This window comes from Crocodylus porosus, unplaced genomic scaffold (genome assembly GCF_001723895.1).
Source record: "Crocodylus porosus isolate Cpor-Errol unplaced genomic scaffold, CroPor_comp1, whole genome shotgun sequence".
NCBI classification, from domain to species: Eukaryota; Metazoa; Chordata; order Crocodylia; family Crocodylidae; genus Crocodylus; species Crocodylus porosus.
In genome coordinates, this window is record NW_017728950.1 from 10,976,775 (window position 1) to 10,995,918 (window position 19,144).

At 44.0% G+C, this 19,144-nt stretch overlaps 1 protein-coding gene across 4 annotated transcripts in view; it reads left to right on the forward strand.

The window, feature by feature from the left end:
* Positions 1–1,027: 1,027 nt before the first annotated feature.
* Positions 1,028–19,144, forward strand: part of FBN2 (fibrillin 2) — a 283,527-nt gene continuing 265,410 nt past the window's right edge. For 3 of the 4 annotated variants that reach the window (XM_019554934.1, XM_019554938.1, XM_019554937.1), the window contains exons 1-4: positions 1,028–1,154; positions 8,071–8,169; positions 8,705–8,800; positions 15,091–15,195. In XM_019554934.1, coding sequence (XP_019410479.1) covers positions 1,043–1,154; positions 8,071–8,169; positions 8,705–8,800; positions 15,091–15,195 — 412 coding nt within the window. In that variant the 5' untranslated portion in view covers positions 1,028–1,042. The remainder of the gene's footprint in view (positions 1,155–8,070; positions 8,170–8,704; positions 8,801–15,090; positions 15,196–19,144) is intronic. The other variant, XM_019554936.1, reaches the window with a different exon arrangement.

Genomic DNA, 19,144 nt, shown 5'->3' on the forward strand with positions numbered 1-19,144 from the left:
CCGGCCAAATTATTATTATTTTTTCTATGATCTTACTTTCCTGATTCCCTTGGGTGCAAGCCTGATAATCAAGTCCCAAAGCTGGACTGAGCACAGCTCATCTTTATCACTTCAGTCAATGAGTCTGTCCAGCTAAGTGTCCCCGGACCTCCCCACCTGGCGCTTCGGATGCTCCCCAAGCCCAGGCCTGGAGGCCGTGGGGTTCAGGTGACCCCCCCCAGTCTCGCTTCATGTTGAGAAAAAGTGAAAAATGGTGCTGCGGTGGGGGCGAGGCGCAAAATGTTACCACGGTGTTGCTTCCGTGGGGGCAAGTCAGGATGTCGCTTCAGTCCCAGCAGCCTGGACAGCTTTAAATGCTGCGCTGTGCCTCTTGGCTCAGGGCTTTGTGCTGCCTGCATGGATACCTGCTGGAGAGCTGCGCCTGGGCAATGGGGGTTTTGTACGTGGTGTGCTGCACTTTTGGTTTGTTGTCCTGATCGACCCCCTCAGGCAGGAGGCCCCTCTCCTCTGTCTGAGAACTTCTCACTTAACAAACTGTGTGGCAGGGTTAGGTCATTTTGGAGAGGCAAGTGGGCTTTTTTTGGTTGGTGTTGTGGGAAAAAAAGGACTGTTCCTAGGCACCCCGGGGCCCAATATGTCCTTGGTCCATTGGCGCTTGTTTGACTGAAAGCGGAAGAGATGCGCCACCAAACGGATTTGCTCCACTGCTTTTCCTCGCTCCCTCCTTCCCTCCCCCTCCCCACATTCAAACATTGAAAACCATGTTAAGCAAAATGAGTTGAGTTCATTGGAGGAGTTGGTTTTATCAGCTTCTATCAGAAGAAAGCTTAGCTTGGTTTTGGGAGGCATATTAATATATAGGTATTTGGTGTGTTTAGGGGTATGGATTTTGTCTCTTTCTTTTTTGGGGGTTTTGTTTTTTGGGTTTGTTTTTTTTTGGCAAATTAGCATTTTTGTGATGTGACCGGTAGATTTATTATCTTTTCTTTTTGAGTATGTAAACCCATGGCTGTATGTTTATAGTGAACTGTGTTTTTTGCATATGCCTTTATTTGTGTGTCTGTGTGACAGGCCAAATGTGTGTGGCTCTAGATTCCACTCCTATTGTTGCCCTGGATGGAAAACGCTCCCTGGAGGAAATCAGTGTATTGTTCGTAAGTGTCTGACTTCCATTTTTATTTATTTATTTATTTACAATTCCATGGGGGTAATAATGGGCTGAAATGGTCTTCCCTGAATTATCCTGCTTTGTTCAGTTTAATAATGTGGGATTCATCTTGAAATTCATTTGACAAGTTGACACCTAAAAAAAAAAAAAAAAAAAAAATTATTGGCTCACAGTTCCCATAACAGCAAGATTGGCAAATCATTGTATTTTGTTTGGTACATTCATAAGAGGCATGGATCCATTTAGCTCAAAAGATTCGTAAATCAAGTGATTAGCAGTCAAAATGGAAAACATCCAAATGTGGAACAAGTGGAATCTGAAGTTTTCTAAGAACTTCTGTTGCAAACACGGAATGGCAAAGCTACAATGTTGTGAGGAACTTCTGTAGTGTGTAGGGATGCTTATGCTCCTGCTTGTAATTTTTAGTTATGGTTTAATAGCTATGAAGTTATAAAGCCTATAGACTGATATTGCATTGGTCAGCGTGACTGTTGAGCTGATGGAGCTAGCTGTTGACATGGCTTGGCAAAAGAAAGCAAGTCTGAGTTCCCTAGTTAGGAAAAATTGTCTACCTAGAAAGGAAATATAAAATTAAACTAGAGTTTCTGTCTGTTGGATTATAATTGATTTCAGAAGCATACTTTTTTTTCTTTCTTTGAACTGTAGCTTTAATGAGGCACTGTAGCCATTCATCCCAGCCTTTAAGTGTCTTGTCTTTATCTGTTTTCCTTACAAACATGCCAGACTTCACCTTTCAAATTCAGAAATATATTCTGTAGGTCTGCTGGGATATGCTCTGTAATGCTCTGTCTACCAAATCATAGATGTTTAGGCACAAAATGGGGAATGAGAAGAAAATGTAGGCTTTTTCAAGTCAGCAATGGAAGGGCCATTGCCTAATAAGCCAGTACTGTTGGTCTTTTTTGACATTTTTTTTTCTTTTGTATATCTAAATAGGTCTTGTTAACATTACCTTCAGCTGTGCCAGGTATGTTGACCCTGGGTTGGCCTTAATGTTTTACAGAAAAGAATTCGGAACACAGAAGTCTATCCCTAGCAGTGGGATAATGAGAATACTTGAGTGCATGTAACTCTGCATTTGCTGTCTTTTGTACCTTGGCTGTTAGCCCAAGGGACACTTAATGTAAAATTTATAAGCAGCATTGAGAGACTGATTCCCCCCGCCAAGGTATTATAGTACATAAACATACACATGGGCATCTAATGGGATTAGATGTTATGTCCAAAGTAGAGGCACACCTGTGTTGAAATTAATGACAGTTACATACCTTCATGCTTTTCAGAAATGTCAGTTTGCCTAATGCATCTTTAGGTGCCACAATACCTTTAAAAAATCTGGCACACAGGACATACTAAGGTTCTTATCTTGGGTTTGTTTTCATGCAGAAAACTCCCATTGACTTCATGTGACTTATCTACACAGAGAACTCTATTCTTTTTGACTTAATAATAAATTCACTGATTAAGTGGCACAAAATTGGGCAAATAGGACTCAGAGATTGGGTGGGTTGTTACATCTGATACTGCTTTCAGTGAGTCGTAGGCAGTGGAAGAGGGGAACATGTTTCTATATTGACTGTAAATTTTTGTTACAAGTGGTCTCCCTTAAAACACTACACAACAGCTGTTCAGTTATGCCAGGTTATGAGAGAAGGATACCTAAGCCAGTAACCCCTCTAGTGGAGATGAGTTGCTAGTAAAGCTCATTGCCTCAAATGAAGTAAATTATACTGGCAAAAGCACTTTCTTAATTGCATGTACAGTTGGGTATTCTACATGTATCAAAATGTGATAAAGACTTGCACCCTAAGTTGACATTCTTTAATCAACAAGCATTTCTGGTATAGATCTTGTCTTAAGAAATTGACCTGTTCTGTTTTGTTTTCCTCTCTCTCTGTGGATTGGAAAAAAAATCAACTTCTGACTTCAAAAAATCAACTTTGGGTAGTCTGTTTCCCAGGTGTTGTAATTAACATGTGTGGGGTGGGGTAGTGCCCTCCTCTCCCTGTACCCCACAGAAGAGCTCTATCACACGCTCACCTTGCCCCGGTTGGGCAGTGCCTGCCCCAGCCCTGGTCCCACTCCCTCCTTCACTGCAAGGGGTGTAGATCTGCCCCTCTACACCCCTTTCTTCCCCCCTTCCCTTCTACCTCAACAGACTTACCAACTGCACACAGCTGTCCGCACTGCCAGGGTGTGCTCCTCCCTGCCTGCATGCTGCGCTGCAGCTGCAGACATGCATGCGTATTTATTGGCCAAATTATTGGCCACATCAGGCTGATTTCTGATGCAGTCAATTTTCTTTATATCAGTGCCGATCCAATATCAGACCTAAGTATTGCTGCATCTCTAGAGAATAGTAAAGCATTAGGGCTAGGGACAGAAATTACACACAAACTGGTGTAAGTGATTGGAAACGCATTCAAACTTGTAACACAGCAGAAGTTCAGTACACATAAATTGCTTCTTAAATGGCTGAAACTAGTTTAAGGTAAACCTGGATAGATGTAGTATCAGGCTTAACTGATTTTGGTTAAATTCGTTTCTTGAACTTCTGTCCCAGATGCCCTCCAGATTCAAGTTAACTCACAGTCCCCCAGCATCTCAGGATTCTTTGCATTGTCCCTCCCTGCCCCCCCACAGGGGTATGTGGGCTAGCCTTGGCCCAAGCTGTCTGCTCCAGTTGAGCAGAGAGGCATACTCTAGGGCCCCCCAGCTTCTGGCCTGAGCCACTGCAGGCATGTGGCTACATTTCTAGAGTCAAAAATAAATGTCTTTTAACTTGCTTTTTGGCTCAATCTACGCAGCTTAGACTAACCTGCACAGATTGAATTGATTCAGTTTGGGGCTTTTTGGCTGTCTGTACTTAGCCTAAGAGCTTGTGTTTATGGAAACAACTCTTAGAGTCCTTTGTCAGCGCAGTTTTCATTTTGTTCTGGGTTTTGTCTTTGCATTTTCTGTGGCAAGTTTCTATCACTATATTAACAGGTTAGGTCCATTATCCTTCTGCATAGATGCCTTAAAACAGACTCTTGAGATTTAATTATCAAATTTACTTAGGTATTTTGAATGATGAATCCTAATTCCTCGTGCCGCATAAGAAAAAATTTCCAGGTAACAGACCCAATCAACAGAAGTTTGCAGTGTTCTACTTTCTTTGAAGATTAGCTGAATTATTCATAGGCTAGTTTAATGATTTACATCTTTGAAATGTGTCAGTTATTAGTATAAATTGTGTTGCAATTATCACACAGCATTGCTACTTCTCTCTCAAAGTGTTCATCAGGTCAAAAATTGTCATCTAGTCCTTTTTTTAGAAGACATTTGCATACTTCCGTGACAAATAAATCTAGTAATAGAGGAGATGTCCTTATCAGTAGAGATCTGGGTTTTCTGGCTGCAACAGAAAAAGCCCTGGATTTTCTCATTTTTTAAGGGGAAAAACCCAGATTTTCTCCTTTAAAGGAGAAAAATGTGGGTTAAAGCAGGTTTCCCCTTGCAGGCTAGCAGAGTTCTAGCCTGCAAGGAGCTGGGGGGAACAGGAGGAAGGTGGTCTGTCAGGGGGTGCCATGTGAATGTGCGTATGCACATGGCTGCCAGGCAGCCTGGAAAGCAGCTCCTGCAGGTAAGTCTGGGTAGAGGGAGGGCAGCTGAGGCCCTTTTAGGGAGGAAAGGAGTTGGGCAGGGCTAGGGTTGGGGCTGGGGTGCTGTCCAACCCAGGCAGTGCGTGTGGCTTAGTGGGCAGTGCGTGTGGCTTAGGCCTGGGCAGCTTGTCTGGGGGAGGAGGGGCATGGCTCCCTGCCACTACATACACTCTCAAGGGGGCATGTGCCCCCCAGATTTGTGCGTGGGATGGGTGTTGGCTGCCCACTATGGTGCCCTCTCCCCAGGGGCTCTGTGGCCCAGTGGGCGGGACCTGATGCCGCAGGTTGGGGCTGGGCAGAGAAGCTCGGTGCCACTGCTAAGAGTCCCATGCTGCCAAGGCGAGGCATCCCCTGCCTGCCTGGCAGCAGCAGGGGGCACAACCCCCACTGCCACCTCTGCTGCTGCTGGGTGAGCAGCGGGTGCCTCACCATGGCAGCATGGTGCTTGTGGTAGTGACACTAGGCTTCTCCACCAATTCCTGCTTCACCTTGCCATGCCAGGTCCCACCTGCTGGCCTTCAGAGCCCCTGGAGGGAGGACAACAGGATGGGGAGACCAAAGCCCGTAGTGGCCAGCCTGCAGCCGCTCACCCCCATGGGCTCCACCCTGGCTGTGCTGCCTGTGGGGGTGGGGAGCCAGGCTCCGCACTCTGCTCTGCTGCAGCAGCCACTGCCTCCTGTGGGCAGCATCTGGGGCTCAGGCACAGGGGCTGTGGGCCTGGATCCCTGGCCCCATAGCCTTGGCAACTAGGGCCTTCCCCTCCCTGTAGGGCTGGGTGGGGGGCTGTGAATGGGGAGTGAGTGGGGGGCTGTGGCTTGGCAGAGGGGGGGAAATGGCAGGGGCTAGGCACTGGCCTGTAAGGGCTGCTCAGTGCCACAAAGAAGTGTGGGACGGGGGGACAGCTGCAGCTGGACCTGCATCCTGGTGAGTGAAGGAGGCAGGGAGAGCTCTGATTTTCCATGATAAAGCAATTCCAAAATGTGTAAGTATTTGGAATTTGTTTTACTATAGTGATTGAGACACTGGTAAGCTTCCAAATTTCTTTAAAATTTCTTTGTAAATATATCAATAAAACATTGTGTTCAACTGATGCCTATATATATATATATCAGTGTATATATATAGTGGTGTTTCATTTTGATTGTGGAGCTTGAGTTTTTAATTGGAGAACTTGCGGGTTTTATCAGAGAACTGGAGGTTTTAAACAGAGAAAATCAGGATCCCTGCTTATCAGGTTCATTGAGGCTTAGGCTTACCAAGGGGAAGGCATACTTCAGGCATAGTCTATTTTTAGATGAAATTGGCAGGTCCTTAATGTGCCTCTGATAGGAAATAGGAAAAAGAAAAAGAAATTCATCGGCATTTTGAGGTGAGGCTTGTCTACTCTTTGAGGGATGTTGGAATTTTAATGGATGATTTCAAGGAGGACACAGAGGCACATAATATTGTTTACCTAGTTTGTTCTTGGCCATGTTTGGCATCAGTACAGAGTTTGTTTTTGAGGGGGAAAGGACAATCCAAGATGGTAAATCTGCACAAAACACATTTCTGTTTGTATAATGGAGCAAGAAGGCAAATAACTTCATGCTTGCTTTGCTAAAGAAGTTAGATAGCTTTTAATTTTATTAATACATTTTCTGAAGCCAGAATTCAAATACAAAAATTCTGGGACATATACTCTTTCTTTTGGGGCTCTTTTGTTTAAGGGCTTGGAATGTGATTTTGTCAACACACAGATTCCTTTGCATATATTTCTCTCCTGCTGCTACACAATTTATGGAGATGTTAGACTTCCAGGAAAGGTAGTTCACCTTGGATTCATAGGTGCAGGGTTGTCCACATGTAGACTCTGATTCTGTTTTGTCTCTTGTGTTCATGGTGTTCATCCTTCATTGGGAGCCATGTGTAGTTCTCATTGTACTGTTTTGAGGCTTAGATTCTATTCTTCATATTAAAAAATAAGAACAATTAATATGAATTTAAAGGCCATGTCCAGGTGACCGCAGCTGAGCGGTATGTGGTGCCACAGACATGCCTGCAGTGCCACATACTGCACATTCTCCCTTGCAGCATGGAAAACGGGTGAAGTGTGGGGTTTTTGGTGGAGGGGTTTACCCCTGGATATCCAGGGGTCAAAAACACCCCTGGGGAAAAAAAAAAGGTGGAGCAGTGCACGTGGGAGTAATGTGCTCCACTCAAAATTGGAACCTGGCCAGCTAGAGCCACACTCCAACTGCGAGCCAGGCTCTGAGGGCAGGATTGCTGCTGCAGCCCTGTAAGGCTAACAGGATGCCAGATAAGCCTCCCGTACTCCACCCAGGGTAACCTGCCATGTGCCAGAGTGTGTGTGGCACCAGGACAACTATGAGCAGCACAAGATGCGCTGCCACTAGTTGTCCCTAGAGAACCAAATGTCCATGCTTATCTGGACATGGCCAAAGAGATCTGTATATGGCCCTTAACATTTTCATGGTTTTCTTAATACTGAGTGAAACATACCATCCTAATGACTAGGGCCCTACTGAATTAATGGTGGAAGTGGGCTGTGCAGTAGCTCCTTTAATTTTGCAGATTCCCCCATGTACCACTCCTGTTACTAATTGGCAGTGGGGCCCTGGTGGCCCTGTTGATTGCTGCTGACTGACTGGGAGGTAAAAATGGTGCCAAATTTAAAACCGTGGATGAGAAATATTTTCAGTATCATTTCTGAAAAATATGAAGTAAAAAATATCTATCTAGTAATCTGCATTTTGGACATGCAGTGCTTTTATGTATGAAGATTATCCTGTTCTTCAAAACTCAGATCCCTATTTGGGTGTTTTCTTTGTCAGACCATCTACAGCAAATAATTTTAATTCTGTTTCATTGCTTGTTTTGGAGACTGATATTCCTAATTAGGAAAAATCTTGTTTGGTAAGGATATTACTTGAAGAGTAATATTTTGGTTTTATTAGTCTTGACAGTATAGTTTTAAATTTAATTAAAAAAATGATTTGCCAAGAAAGCACTCCTCTTCCACTAATTTTGAGAGTTATTTTGGCATGCATCTAATGTTGTATAATTCCATCAGTAAATAGAACTTATTTCTGTCTCACTTGAAGGCATGCATTATTTTCTGACTAATTTATCTTTAAAACAACAAAACATCTGAATATAGTTTATTAACAAAAAATGTTTTAGTAAACTGAAGATGAAAAACACATTGTTAATCACTGCCTTAAATGCATTTTTTTCCAGCAATTTGTAGAAATAGTTGTGGTGATGGCTTTTGTTCCCGTCCTAATATGTGCACTTGTTCCAGTGGACAAATATCACCTATCTGTGGATCAAAGTCAAGTAAGGACTTATAATATTTGCTCTTCTTTAGTTTTGTCTTTAATTGTTCTTTTATAAATGATCACTTTTCTAAAATTAGAAATGTTTTAAACAAACACATTAGACAATATAATCATTGCACAATGCAGCTACATGATTTATACTTTAGAATATCTCTTTCTCTGTCAGCGTTCTATGTAAGCAATACCTGTATGTGATAAAAGAAAAATGGAATTTCTAGGCAGACCTAGAATGCGTGTGTATATGTATATATATCTTGTAATACGATTTTGTGAAATTGAAATTTAGTTGCAAAATCCTACAAGATAATTGGTAGTTGTAAGTTGTGATATGTGTTCTTAGAAAGATTATTTTCCCTTGATATGTTTATAATGTCTTTTAAGATATTAGACATATGTATGCATCACTAGGTGAGTATTTTCATTACATCATGTATTGGATACATACTATATTTGCTTTTGAAGGCTTTGCTTTTAGTCACTGTTTGCAGCGTTCTTTAATACTAACGCATACATCCGTCTCTGTCCCCTTATAGTACAGCAGTGCAATATCAGGTGCATGAACGGTGGTACTTGTACAGATGATCAGTGCCAGTGCCAGAAGGGCTATGTTGGAACGTACTGTGGGCAGCGTAAGTAACTTCTCTATTTCATCCTTATAGGCCTGAGTCCTACAACACTTGCTTGTTCAAATTAGCTGTATGAATTTGCAGCGAGTAGGAGGGCAGAAACCAGTACTATACATATGGGTTATGTATGCAAAGACCTAATATATCCAAGGAAGGCAGTTTAAACATACTTCTCTGTTTGCTTTTGGGGCTGCACTTACACTACAATGTAGTTTAAACTGTTTTCTTCACTGGGGTGAATTTTCTCAATGAATTGTACATATGTATTTTATTGATCCTGAAACCAAAATGCATATTTACAGTTTCGCATTTGGTTGAGTCCAGTGAATAGTTTTGGCTAGATAAAACTTGTCCATGACATGATGGTGATCTCTTTTATCCAAGGAATGATTAAATTACTCACCAAGGATATGAAAGACTTGGGATCAGGTGTGGGATTCCAAGTCACATCTCCCAAGAGAGTGTTTGAACCGTGTTGCTGTAGGGTATCAAAGAGGGAAGAGGGAGGGATAGAGGAAAAAAGACCTTGTTCCAATTTTGTATAAATAAATATTTACTGGGTTAAGGGTTATAACCCAGGTGAATGTCCTAATCATCAAACTATATGTCTCTTCAGACATTCACCCAGACATGAGACCACTATGGCACTCAAGAGGGAAGTGCAAAACCAAATACAAGTTCATTCTGTGCTTGGCTCATGATAGGAACTTGAATCAATCAAGTACCCTAATTATTAAGTTGCAGGATATTCTTAGGTGAGTGTCTCCTAATCCTTCCTGCTGGAGCTGTTCTACTTTGTGTAAAATACTTAAACAATTGATTGGTGGGGAAAGAAGGAACAGATCTGCAGCCTAGTGATTAGGATGCTCACCCAGTAGGAGAGAGATGCAGGTTGCAGTGCCGGCTCCATTGAATGTGTGTTTATTTTTATATTAGGGTCAACAGTAGGGAATAAGAGCATTCCCCACTCCAGAATAGTTAACAGTTTGGTGGGTAGGGCACTTTCCTGGAAGATAATGGATTCAAATTCCTGTGTCTCCTAGATCCTGCATAAGTGGTCTAGTCATTGAGCTGTTGGACAGAAATGCGTATGTGTGGGAGAGGGGACACCACCTTTTTCCCATCAGTCTTGTGAAAATCTAGTGTTCAGTGTCCTTTGCTTTTCCTTCATGTGGGAAACTGAAAAACAAATTATTCACACACATCTACATGGCTCTTCTCCCACAAAGATACTGACAAACTATATAAATTTGGAGAATGATTAAAATGATTAAGGGTACAGAGATTGGTTTATGAGGAAAGAGTAAAAGAATTAAATGCGACACATGTCCATCTGATATTAGCAGTTAACATAAATATGGCAAGTAACAAGATATGAATTGTTTAAAGTGAGTTAGTAAGTATTTTTCTTTCCTGCAATTAGTTTGTTTCTAAAAGAGATGCTGTTGGAAAAATATATCTAAGCCCTCTCTCTTGTTTGAGACATTTTAGCCTGTGCTGAGCACCAAAGGGCAGTCTTGTGTGTGCCATATGGGTATGTTTGTATGTATCCATACTGCTGCCAGGGTGCACACTCTTGCACATACGCTTCCCATCTACCTCTGCTCCTGCATGCCAAACCCAGAGAAACAGTGGTGAAGCCACTGTTAGCAACCCTTTGATGGCCATGTCACGTGTATCCAAGACCCAAATCTTGAGAGATCATGGTGCGATTGGTCTGAGAGCATATGTTCCTGGCAAACTTGTGACTAGAAGTCCCTTTGTTAATAACTTTAGCAGTTGGGACAAATTCTGTTGATTCTTTTTTGGGTCATACTGAACAGTGATATTTAATTGAGAAGGACTTGGTCTCAAGCTGTGATTGTATAATGCAGTGTTGTTCAAGGTTTTGGCTCTGTAGGCCAGATAAATGGCTTAAGACCAGTCCGTGGGCTGGATCTGGATATGTGTTTTCTCTATCCCGCCCTGTGTCCTTGGGGATCATGTTCCCATCCAACCTTACATGCGGGGATCCAGTCCTGCGCCACTCTATGTTCCCAATCTAGTGCCCAGGGCCAAATCTTGCAAGGCTTCTCATGGACCTGTTGGAAACCCCATGTCTGGATGACATAGTGCCGAGGGCTGGATCTAGCCCATGGACTAGGGGTTGAGCACTTCTGTTGTAATGAGCTCTGGGATTGCACAGTTGAGGATCAAGTCCTTAATTAAGATTTAAAAAATTAGCTTCTAGACAGGATTGAAATTCATGTCTGAATAGAAATAAGCATTTCTTTAATTAAAGCATTATCATATTCTAAGTCCATTGTTTTTGAGATATGGAAAAACATTTTTTCTCCACAAAGTATTGTATGTAATTCAAGTACTACATGCAGTAACAGGCATACAGAAGTCTCTGAATTTAGTATGTCATTTGCACTCTGAATGAAAACTAATTCAGTTTTATAGGCCCTGATAAGATATACAAGCTTTATCACATTTCTAGATAACAGTGCATTTTTATGTGTTTCTCCTTGTGATATAGTAAGCATGTCTACATTTTTTCTGGTTTAAAAGATTTAACATCTCTGGAGTTTTGAGATGTTTTGGCACCGGGTAGTCAAACATTTTATAACCCTATCCATAAGTAGGAGAGACCTAAGTTAGAAACTTTAAGACTCAAATCTCTCTGCGTTGTTGTTTTGGCAGGCTGTAAAGATAGTGGAACTGTCTTCTCTCAGAGTACATGTACACATTTTTCTGTACAGTTTTGCAGAGCCCAGAGATAGCCAGCCTTAAATGAGGCAGAACAGATTAAGGGCAGTAATATGAATAGGCACGCTAGTCAGCAGGTGATCTATCTCTTCATCGCTCATATTTTGCAAGCGAGTGCACAAGTACTTTTCAGAATTGATGGAATTCAAATTATTTGCAGGGCAAGTACATCAAGAAATAATAGGTTTAATTTCTTGTTGGGGTGACATAGGAAACACACTTGTGGAAACCGCTTGGAGATCAGATGCATTGGTGCATTCTCTTTAGGGCTGTAGCCATGCCTCTGGCCAGCACAGGGGTGGGCAAAATATAGCCTGCGGGCCAGATCCAGCCTATGAGGCCATTCTTTCTGGCCTGTGGGGCCCCTAAAAAAATGTTGAAAATTAAAATTTATCTGTCCTTGGTTCCTGTCAGAAATGACAGGAACCCAGGGCACTAGGACCCAGGGGAATCCTCAGAGGGCTTCTGCAACAGCAGGGCCTGCCTGGCCCCACCCCCTCAGCCAGGAGCCCCAGCAGGGTCTTCTGGCCTAGGACCATGTGGTTACCCTGGTGCGGAAAGCTCAGGTAAGTGGTGGGGGGAAGGACAAGGAAGGAACTGATGCTGAGCATGGGAGGAAAGTGGCCCCTTGTCCGCCCCGTGGCCTGGCCTCCCTGCTGCAGCTGCTTGCAGCCCCTGCAGGGTTGTCCTGAGCAGGCACAGGCAGCCCCAGCGGTGGTGAGGGACTGCTTTTCCCCTCACTCAGCACCAGCTTGTAAACTGGCCCCACTGCCAGCCTAGGCCCTGTGCCAGCTCTGGGTTCACCCATCGGGGCTGCGCCATGGTGGCAGCAGCTGCGGCCCCCCACTTGCCACGCTGGGCAGCGTTTGCTGCTGCCTGCTCAGAGCTCGAGCCGATGAGGCTGCCACCGCCGCCTCTGTGCTGTCCAGCATGTGGGGCTGCTTGTGTCTGCTCAGGACAGCCCCATGTGGGTTGTGAGCAGCTGCAGCAGGGAGCAGTGGGTGAGAGGCCGCTTTTCCCTGTGCTCCAAACCAGCTCTTTCTCTGCTGGGGAGCAGGGGGTTGGGGCTGTGCACTTCCCCCTGCCTGTACTGTGGGGCTGGGAGGGCACTGGCAGTGAGCAGGCACAGGAGTGTGGGGCCTGCACTGATGTCCAGGGCCAGCACCAGCAGGGCCCAGAGTAGGATGGCAGGGTTACAGGGTCCCGGCCAGCAGGGGCTCTGTGAAGCTGGGCCAGTTCCCCTGTCTCCCTGCTGGTGCAGCCCAGTCTGGCTCCACACACCTCTGCCAGGCTGCGCCCCACCAGTGCTGGGCCTGGGACATTGTTCCCAAGACATTGAGACATTGGTCCCATGATGGTGACCAGGGGCTGGGGCACCTGTCAAGAGGTGGGGATACCCATGTGGCCCTCAAAAGCTTGCCAAAACTGAGGAAGCAGCCCTCTGCCTGAAAGAATTGCCCACCCCTGGGCTAGCACTATCTAATTTTGAGGCTGAATTGAGGTCTTCTTGCCCTCCACCTCCTTTTCTTTCTGAGAGTGAGTCCTATATCTTCTGTCACTTCAAACACATTTCTTTCACTTTGGAGTGTATTTTGTGTACAGTTTTCAGGAACAATTATTTCTGTTTAAAAAATAAAGAAAAGTGTATGAGATTTTATAATTATTCCTGTTAGGAAGAATATTCACTTAATAACTTTCCTGAAGATGAATTCAAAGAGCCATGAGTCTTTTTTTGTAGGCAACAACCTACTTTATCAGAAGCTAGGAATGGACTGGCAGAAAGGAAATCTTTTCTATAGAAGGGGATAGGATGCTGCTAAGCAAAGGAATTCGTAGATCGATTAGATTAGTTAAAATGAATAAAGAGGTTAACACCTGGAGGAATAGCTAGTCCAGGTAATGGGGTAAGAAGTCATAATCTCTATTGAGATAGATTAATACAGTTCAGTCTCTGAATAATTTCTTGTTCTGAAATTTTATATTCAAGACCCAGATACCAGTTGTGTCACTGAACCAAGCTATCACTTGCTTAAAGTGCTGCTCTGCTTTCTACTTTGGCCAGATGGGACAATTCCTACAAAAAGAATAAATGGACACAAGTTAGACATTGATTTAAAAAATGCATGGAAGAGTCCAAAACCTACTTGGACATTCTTTGATTGACCACCGAATAGTTAAAAAAAAAAAATTTTTTTCTAATAGAGATGCATCGATACATTGATCCAATATTGGATCAGCACTGATATAAAGAAAATTAACTATTTTGGAGATCAGCTTTTTTTGCCTGATGCAGCTGGTAAAGTGGCCGATACATGCCCCTTGCATGCACGCAGCTGCAGCATGCAAGGGGCCATGAATGCAGCCTGGCAGCTTGGAGAGCTGCATCCAGCTGGTAAGTCTGTTGTGGTGGAAGAGGAGGGGGAAGGGAAAGACTATGGAGGGGAAGGAGTGCAGGTTGAGGCCCCTGCAGTAAGGGAGGGAGTGGGGCTGGGACAGGTGCTGCCCAGCCAGGGCAGGACAGAGCTGCAGCTTGTCCAGGGGACAGGGAGTCAGGGACAGCAAGGGGTGGGAGGGATGCATGACCCCAGCTCCTGCATGCACCACAGGAGGGTTTAGGGGGCGTGTGCCCCCGGATCTATGTAGGGCGGGGTGGGGTGGCTGCCACTGCAGGCTGGGGCCGGGGCTGGGGCTGCACTCGGCTCTTCCCAGCAGGGGCTGGGCTGCGCTCAGGGTGGGTGGCAGTGGTGCTGGGGAAGGGTTACAGGGGGGCTCTGTAGCCACCCCACAATTTGCTGTAGCCTCCCTAACCCCACTCCTACCACCACCACTGTCTGCCCCGAGTGCAGCCCAGCTCAGCCCCCTCTGGGAAGAACCTGATGAAGCCCCTGGCCCTGCCTACAGTGGCAGTCTACCCTGCCCTGTGTGCATATCCAGGGGGAGCACCCCCCCATGCCTCCCAGGGTGCACGCAGTGGCGGGAACTGCCCGTCCCCCCACATCCCTTGGATGAGCGTCTGCCTCAGCTCCTGCCTCACTCCCTCTCTCACCATAGGGGCCTTGATCTTCCCCTGTCTCCCCACGCCCCTTCCCTTCCCCCTCCCCTTCCATGACCACAGACTACCCAGCTGGACACTACTCTTCAAGCTGCTGGGCTGCATATCAGAAATTGGATTGGTATTGGCCGATATGCCTCCTTAAAAAGTGGCTATCAGTATCTGCCCAAAAAATCTCTATCGGTACACCTCTACTGATTTAAGTTCCCATTCAGGACTTGCAATTAAAACCTTACTAAACTTTGTATAGCAGATGGTTTTTGAGTTATGAAGGAACAAAAAATACCCCTTTTCATGAAGGTGTGTACAGACAGTTTCAGGCTAAAAACATCTCTAAGCATTTTTGCTAAAATATTGTTTTTAAAAACTAGCTCTACTTCGACTCCACCATGATGCTGATGAAAGATTAGTATTCGTACTTGATTTGAAACATTGCAAAATTTGCTTTTAATAGCCAGCCTAATTTCAAACTTCTTTTTTTTAAATACAGCTGTCTGTGAAAATGGTTGCCAAAATGGAGGACGGTGTATTGGACCCAACCGTTGTGCATGTGTGTATGGATTTACTGGCCCTCAGTGCGAAAGAGGTAAGAAAAGTAAGTTTGGAGAGAATGGAATGAGAAATGCATACCTACTACATATGGTACTTTTTATAGTATGTAGTCACTTTTTTTCCATAAAGTGAAATGTATGGAGCTGTTTTGTGCTGATATGAGAGTGCCTTCATTAAATTTTAAAAAAGGGGGAAGAAACAGATTAATTAGTATGGCTTGGGTCCCAATTAGAAAAAATGCCTTAAGCATTTAGTGAACCTTAAATATGTGTTTAATTTTTGTGGGGATTTGGGATCTAAATTTGTAATTTTATTGTTTTTATATAATTACTGAAGAAACTATATTTAGTATATGGATAACATTATACATTTGGCAGAAATTCTGATCTCAATAACGTTGAATGTATTTCATGACAAACGCAAGCAATATGTTTTTAGTTGAATACTGAGCTGTTATCGCCACAGAGAAGCATTATATCCATACCTTCTGAATAAATAGTCTTAGCAGTGTATCATCCTTTCAAAAGATGCTAACATATAAGAACAATTAGGAGGGTTCTTTCCGTGTCTAAATAATGAGAGATTCAAATGACCAGTAATGCAGAACTAGACTGTATCAGATATCTTTGTAAAATATTTTTAATTTGTGTGAAGCAAACAAAATTGAGCACTAAATAGATATTAAAATACTTCATTTCTAATTAGAAGATATATTGAAAGGTGTCCTTGAATACTAGACTTGTATATCCTTTGGCATAAACGTTAGGCCTGTGCGAACAGGGAAGTATTTGACTTGGGTTTGGCTGATTTGGAGGACAGTGATTTGATTCAGATCACTATCACAAATCGATTCGGCCAAATCGGCTTTGAAAGATTTGGTGCTGATTCGGAGATTCAGCCATAAGCTATAATGGTGAATCAATTAAATACCTATAATTTTGTCATTTTTTGGCAGATTTGGGTGAAAGCAGCTGGGATAGTAGCCCCTTCTGAGGGCATGAGTCATGCCAAGTTTCAAGGAGATTGACGTGCAGTTTACCAGAAACCCCTGCACATAACTGCTGCCAAGCAAAACTCATGATGTATGTGACTTTGTATATGTGTTAAGGTGCAGTGGGGTGAAAACTGTAGGCACAATAGCTCCATTCTCACCCTCACAACTCCACTGCAACCAGTAAGCCTCAGGCCTCTCAAACATCTTACAGGTCTGGGCTTTCCCCAGCCAGGACCGTGTGGTGGCTGGAGGTTATCAGATGACTCCTGCTCCTACCTGCCTTTCACCAGGGAGGTTTGCGGTCCTGGCATTTCCTGGGGCTGCTGTGCCACTGGAAGTCCCACCAGGCCTCCCTATCCTGACAGGGTTCAGTTTTAGGTCATGCCCAGGATAATGTGGGGCCTCCTCCCCATATAGCCCCAGATCCTTATACCTCCTAGTTCTTCCTGTCACAGGAGCTCAGCAGGGAGATGTTCTTTCCCTGCTGGCTGGTGAGAAACTAAACTGTCACCTTCAGCTCTGAGAGCGGGGCATTAGATGGCTGTCCTGTCCTACCACATACATTGCCCTCGTGTGGGCATGAGGGAGGCCTGCTAAGTTTCAGGCAGAGCAGTGCAGGAGTTTCTGTGAAACTGTATCTCAAACTGCTGAAAGCAAAACTCGTGTTACTTGTGTGTGTTAAGGAGTATAGGTTGTAGCCATGTTGGTCTAAGGACATAGCCTAGACAAGATTCTTAGGCAATCTGATTATCTTTTATTAGACCAACTGAATAGTTGGAGAAATTCTTCTTTGCAAGCTTTTGGGTTTACAAACCCTTCATCAGGCCGAGGAAGCATCTAGTTGGTGTGTGTGCTCTTCCTGGATCAATGGAATAGTAAAGAAGCCAGAGGCTGGCATGCAATGCAGGCAAGAAAGCTAGTCAGTGAAAATGGAAATGGAGGTGTCAGTGGTTTAGAGACAGGCTGGGATAGCGGGGAAGGAGGATGTAGTGAGTAAAAATAGACAGGTATCTGCTGCTACCTGGGGAGTCAAATGTCAGGCAGGTTGTGGTGTGTCATAAAGCCAATGTCTATATTGAGTCTATGAGTTTCTGTACTTGGGAGATAGATGAAGTGAAGTTCAATGTTCACTTGCCTCCACAGCCTCAACCTCCTCCAAAGTGCTCTCTGGAGTAGGAAACCTAGCTCTAGGGCAGGGGTGGGAAAAATACTGCCTGTGGGCTCCCTAAATAATTTAGAAAATTAATATTCATCTGCCCTTGGTTCCTGTCAAAAATGACTGGAGCCAGGAGCAGTAGGACCCAGGGGAAGTCTAGCGGGTTCCCACAACAGCAGGGTCCGACCCCCGGCTGGAAGCCCCAGTTGGGGCTTCTGGCCTGGGACCACGTGGCTGCCCTGTGCTGGAACCTCAGGTAAGGGGGAAGGGGGCAGGGGCAGGAGAGGACCCCAGGCAGGGAAGGAGCCTGGGGAAAAGTGGCCTAGGGAAAAGCTGGACTAGGAAGCCAAGCCAGTCCAGTAGTACCTTTCAGATGCTGTTGCTCAGGCAGAAACAGTTCACAAAAGGGACAGAAAGGCTGCAGACACGGGCTTATATGCTGTTTCTACCTCCCTACCCCAGAGCACTGTGGTTGGAAGGGGACTCGGGGAAAGGTCAGAGTCACTGGCCAGCTACAGATGCCAGTCTTTCCCCTCTGTTCCCCCTTCCTTTTCTTAATTTCTGTTCCCCAGAAGGACTGCCTTCCAAATCTTTTCTGAATTGATTCAGAGGTTCCAAATAGATTCAGAGTTTTTTTTTCTTGTCTCCCAGATCGATTTGGATTCGGTGATTCGGCCTCCGATTTGGGCCGAATCTTCTCCAAATATTGAATCAGTGTCTGAAGCTTCACACGCCCCTATAAACGTATCAACATTAATCAAAGTTGATGCCCATTTTCTTTGCAGAAATAGGTGGGGTAGTGCTTTCCTGAGCCAATGTATTTTCAGTGTGTTCTCCAGTATGTTTTCTCATCCAAAAGTATAATAAAGACAACAGAAACAAAGAGAAACTAATGTTCCAAATTCACTCTTATTGTACCCTCTTCCTGAAATACAAAGTTGTCTTATATAAAATTGTAGCATTTGACTAAAATATGCTATTTTAGTCCCCTAAAATTTAGATCCCTAAAATTTAGTATTGTGTTCTCTTCTAAAGTTAAATCTTTAATTTATATTCTACTAGAAAGAGCAGAAATCCATGGATGGGGGATGGTGGGGGGGAAATACATTTCTTAAAATAAAGGTTAATGCTGGGCTAAATTCAGACCTTGTGTAAGGAGGAGGAGCTGCCAGGAAATTCTTTGGGTAAAATTAAGGTCTGATAATAGCAGTCTTCATGTTTTGGTTAGAAGATATGTAAGTGATAGATTAGTTTAGTTTATCTTGCATTAATTTGACATTCACTTATTTTGCAAATGGAAATCATTTACATGAAATAGTTCCTTCCCCTGCATTGCTTCTTTCTCAAAAATACTAATATAGAGCAAACCCTGATTCCTAGCATTGTGGGCTGTTTTAATATACTCAGCGAATGCCAGATCACTAGGGGTTAGCGCAAATGCCAGAGTGACATAAGGGATGAATTTGGCTCTCTGTCTCTAATTGCTTGTTGCTGTCATTTTTAATATTGGATTGAAAGAGTTCTTTTCACCATGTTTAGATTAATGTTTGGTACTATATTTTATCTGTTCAATACATAGAATCATAGAAGTAGGGTCGGAAGGGACCTTGTAGATCTTCAAGTCTGACCCCCCCGCCTGGGTGGGAGAAAAGACTGGACTCAAATGATTCCAGCAGGTAGTCATCAAGCCTCTTCTTAAAGATCCCCAGGGTAGGAGCCAGCACCACTTCCCTTGGAAGCTGGTTCCAGCTCCTAGCCACCCTAACTGTGAAGTAGTTCTTGTGGATGTCTAATCTAAATCTACTCTCTAATAATTTGTGTCCATTATTCCTTGTCATGCCA